At 48.2% G+C, this 4,446-nt stretch overlaps 1 protein-coding gene and 1 pseudogene across 1 annotated transcript; both read right to left on the minus strand.

Moving 5' to 3' along the window:
* LOC131478300 (protein FAM50A-like) lies at positions 1 to 652 on the minus strand (annotated as a pseudogene).
* A 1,753-nt stretch (positions 653 to 2,405) lies between these two features.
* Positions 2,406 to 4,001, minus strand: LOC101516613 (parafibromin-like). Its single transcript, XM_058660981.1, has one exon. It carries the CDS (start codon positions 3,999 to 4,001, stop codon positions 2,406 to 2,408), a length of 1,596 nt encoding a protein of 531 aa, XP_058516964.1.
* Between the last annotated feature and the right edge of the window lie 445 nt (positions 4,002 to 4,446).

Consider the following 4,446-nt stretch of genomic DNA (forward strand, 5'->3'; position numbering starts at 1 on the left):
TTAATGGCTCTGCAGCAACTGCTGCATCGTGTCGCCCTTCTTCATCTTGACTGTGTGCCGGTGCCCAGAGCCATCCCAGGAACCGAAAGTGATTTCAGTCTCCTCACTCTAGAACTTTGCCTGCTTGGCTTCCCACTCCTGTCGAAACACTTCCCGGAGCCAATTCTCCTGCTCATCACGCTCTCGGTCAGGCAAGAAGCTCATATGCACCTCTGGATTCTTCCCTAACTTCCTCCTCTTTGTGGTGACCCGTTCCATTTCCGGCTCCTCCTCATATATGACTCCCTGCTCTTGCTCCAGAGTGAAGGACAGACCAGAGATCTTCCGCTTGGCCTCCTGGTGCTCCTTCTCCCGCAGCTTGTCCAGCTTCAGCTGTAGCTGCTTGGATCGCTCCTCCTTAGCCAGCTGCTTCTCTCGTTCCTTCACCAGGGCCTCCTGCTTGGTCTGCAGGTCATTCAGGGCCACGAGACTCACGGCGCTCTACCTCCACGGCATCGTAGTGTGTAGAGAACTTCTTGTCACCCTTGGATTTTATGTTTTCCGCTGCTGTCCGCTGCTTCATCTGTTCCATTTGCTTACGCTGCTTCTCTCGCGTCTTCATCAGGTGCATGGCACAGCCTGCCTCGCTTGCAGTGCCCTTGTACTGAGCCATGGCGGCGGTAGTGACAGCAACCCGGGCTGGTCTCCGCAGTGCCTGTAGAGTTCCTGCTGACCACGGTGATGGCTCCCCTGCCGCTGCGCCCGCCACGCAGCAACAGCAGCAGCTCTCGCTACCTCCTTCGCCAACAACAGCAGCAGGGGCTGGACTACAAATACAGACATATAAGTTGCTTTGTGGCATGCAAATTTGACTTCATTTGGATATAAGCCCAGGAGTGGGACAGTCAGGTCATGTGGTAGATCAATGTTGACTTGTCCAACTCTGAATATGGATTCCCATAGTTGCTACATCTTGGGGTTTAAGTCTGCCAACAGGCTCCAAGGTCACCGATCGTGAACCACCAGAGACCAGCTCGTGAGGAATGTCCCGTCCATTCAGCACAAGTTCAAGGCTTATAAAGGCTTACAGAAAGGGAGGGTAGGAGGGCATTTTCAGGTAATCCCTGAAAAACAGGGCAAACGGAGACTCTGAGATGGACTATGTCAATCAGAGGATTCTTCAGCGACCTCATCGTGCTTGCAATGGCGAGACTGGCAGCAATTCACAACTGTTGAACTATCCAAACCACTTGAGCAGGACCCTCGGAGCATGCCCCACATCAGGGACCTGGGATGGGTGAAAGACTGGGTAGGGGCCTCTCCCTTTACCTCCTCCTTTACCCCAGATACAGGAAAAAAAATGTGGAGAGGAAACAATAGTCTTGCCCACTTTCCTGTAGCCCTTGAGCCTTTGTGCCCTAATAAATTGTGTAAAAATCATCAAAAAAAAAAAAAAAAGAAGAAGAAGAAAGAAAAAAACAAGTGATTTTACACAAAACTCTTGCAGAATATAGTCCTTAACCATTTCACCATTTACAGGAAAAAGCAACAACAAAAACAACAACAAGTCACATTCCTTTGCTTGCTTTTGGAAATACACCATTGATTTTATAGTATTTTCATTAACAGAATAACAGAGAAATAAGAAATCAGAAGTGGCTAATGTCCTCACCTTGCACGAGCTGGAACCCCATATGGGCGCCGGATCATGTCCCAGCCGCCCCACTTCCCATCCAGCTCCCTGCCCATGGCCTGGGAAAGCAGTCAAGGATGGTCCAAAGCTTTGGGACCTTGCACCCGCATGGGAGACCTGGGAGAGGCTCCAGTCTCCTGGTTTCGACTCAGCTTAGCTCCGGCCATTGGGGCAGCTTGGGGAGTGAATCAATGGACAGAAGATCTTCCTCTCTGTCTCTTCACCCCGTTGTATATCCGCCTTTCAAATTAAAAAAAAAAAAAAAAAGGAGAAACACATTGGAGACTTGGCTCCACTCAGATAGCTACTCTTTGAAGAAAAATAATAAAAGACATCAGAAGCAAGATGGTTTTGAAAGCTTTATTGCAATCTCTAAGTATACAACCTTTATATTCCGGCTTCTACTTTCTAAAGAAACAACTCTTAAGTGATGCTAATATAGCCAATGAGAAAAAAAAAAAAAAACACTTCTATCAAAATATACAATTTCAACTACAGACTAGAAGGCTAATATTTACAAAATATCTGGAAGCCAAAAGTTTGCTTCTCTGGATGAGAAGCAGCATCCCTTTGAAGCACAAAGCATCAAACAAAGTCTATAGCAAGATCGATGTGTGAGCGTCTTCATTGGTCAGATTCCAGATAAATTCATAAAGCTTGAGTCTCAGTCTTTGCAGCAACGTATATCCGTGTTTCTGAATCCAGATTTCCAGAAAAGTGGGAACCAAGTAATTCAGAATCTCAAGTGAGATTTATGGCTCACCATGTATCTATCCAGTGTGTCCCAGAACCTCAAGAAAATTAGTCTATCCAAATGCCGTTTATGGTGGCTGAGTTCTAGCACTGTCACGTCCCATTTCTGAACATTTGGATCTAGACGAGTTTCTTCATACTTGAGATGGAAGGCTTTGATTCTGGCAAATATGTCAACTGGTGATCCATCAGGCAAAAGCCACGGCCACCCTTTGAACTGCCAAGCGGGACCTTGCACAAACACTGCCACAACCCGGTCCCAATCTTGAGGCATAAGTTTAAGGGGCTGATCTAGTACTTTGTAAGGTACTGTGACACTACTTACAGTGCCACCTGGTTGCATTTGCTCTTTCCTTCTCTGTATTAGAGTTTCATGTTCTCGTTGACAACCCTGCTTCTTCTTTTCATCGGATGAGACAAATTTGAAATCCTGTAGAAGGTCTTCTACATTGAGCATGGTTATCAAAGACGTGGTAGCTGCAGGAATTATGATGATGGGAGTTTGAGAAGCTTTCTTCTGATTCGTGGGAGGTCTTGCTTGTGAAAGCGGTCTTGGTACTGGCTGTGCTGCAGGTGTCTGAGTCTTGTGGGCAGATGCACCCTCCGTTAACAGTTTCAGTGGCATACCGTGGTAGGTGCCCCTAGTGTCGATTTTGAAGCCTTCCGTTTCTTTTCCTTTGAACCTCTCCTGATCGTATCTGTCGTATGCGGCCAGGATAGGCTGTTTCAAACGCACTGTGGGATCCACTGGGGCTGCATTTGGAGCTGGTCGCCGGCGTTCAGGTGCCCGCCCTTCTTCTCGGTCCTCCACAGACTGCAGAATTGCAAAAATATCCTTTGCAAAAGTCTTTCCTGTGCTCTGTAAGATCGTGTTGCGTGTCCTCCACACTCTCTCCCTGCTGACAATCTCTCGGGTCACATCTACCTCAGCATCTACAAAGCTCCTCGGCTTAAGGGCAGTGAGAGCATCATTCAGGTCGGTCTTGATAGTAGCTCGTTTCTTAGCCATAATTTTGGCTTTGATTGCAGCAATTTTTTCCACCGTCATGTCTTCAGACAAAGACCTAATCCGCTCAGTCTGTACGACCTCTTCCTTATGGCCCTCCAAACGAGCAGCCAGTCTCTCTCTATCCAGACGTATGCATTCTTCATTCTCAAGGCGCGGTTTCTTGGCTTCTGCTAGAACTTCATCTGCAGCTCTTTTGACTCGAGCAGATCGCTGAAGACCTAGCTCCAGGGGGAGGCTTCTGTCAATACTTGCGCACGTTGATGCTTCCCCGTTGAGATAGCCAAGCAGATCTTTGCGGTCCGGTCTTTTAACCACAGGAATATTTTCAGCAGCTGCACGGCGGACATAAACGGGATGAGAAAGGTGCACGTTTCGCAGCAGGAACAGGATGCATTCCAGCGTGTAGTACTCCCTCGGCCGGTCTTTCTTCTCAGCCGCCCACACCACATAGTTGGTCTTGACGTTCTTTGGCCAGGAGAACTCCCCAAAGATGACTTCGTCCCCCTTGACCACGATCTCCTTCTTTTGGATGGTGTACTGTCTCAAGACGCTGAGAATGTCCGCCATCTTCCCCAGCTCGCCCTCACCGTTGGTCAGAAATGTCCTGTCTATCCAGCACAAGCTCAAGGTTTATAAAGGCTTACACAAAGGGAGGGTAGGAGGGCGTTTTCAGGTAGTCCCTCCACCCAATAAGGACACTTTGATTGGCTAAAAGGCACGCCTAATCCCGTTGACCTTCCAATCATGTCAGAGGTCACAGTCCCTCTACAGGGATGGAAGGTATGCCTCAGGGCAGATAAGCTCTAGGTCACACCCCCTAGGTAGCAGGCAAGAGACCTGGGGTGATTTCCCACAGCTGCACTTACCCTAACTCCACTCTCAGCAGTGCAGAGTGTAGAATACTTTTCTTCCCACATCCACGCCAAGAGTTAGTGGATATTGAGTGGGATCACATTCAATCTGTGTATGACTTCTGGTAACAGGGCCATGTTCCCGTCTTGATTCTACTGAT

This window comes from Ochotona princeps, chromosome 2 (genome assembly GCF_030435755.1).
Source record: "Ochotona princeps isolate mOchPri1 chromosome 2, mOchPri1.hap1, whole genome shotgun sequence".
NCBI classification, from domain to species: domain Eukaryota; kingdom Metazoa; phylum Chordata; class Mammalia; order Lagomorpha; family Ochotonidae; genus Ochotona; species Ochotona princeps.

What these genes read in the sequence shown, in the direction of transcription:
- LOC101516613 (XM_058660981.1), bottom strand. Translation starts at nt 4,001, where the DNA reads ATGGCGGACATTCTCAGCGTCTTGAGACAGTACACCATCCAAAAGAAG.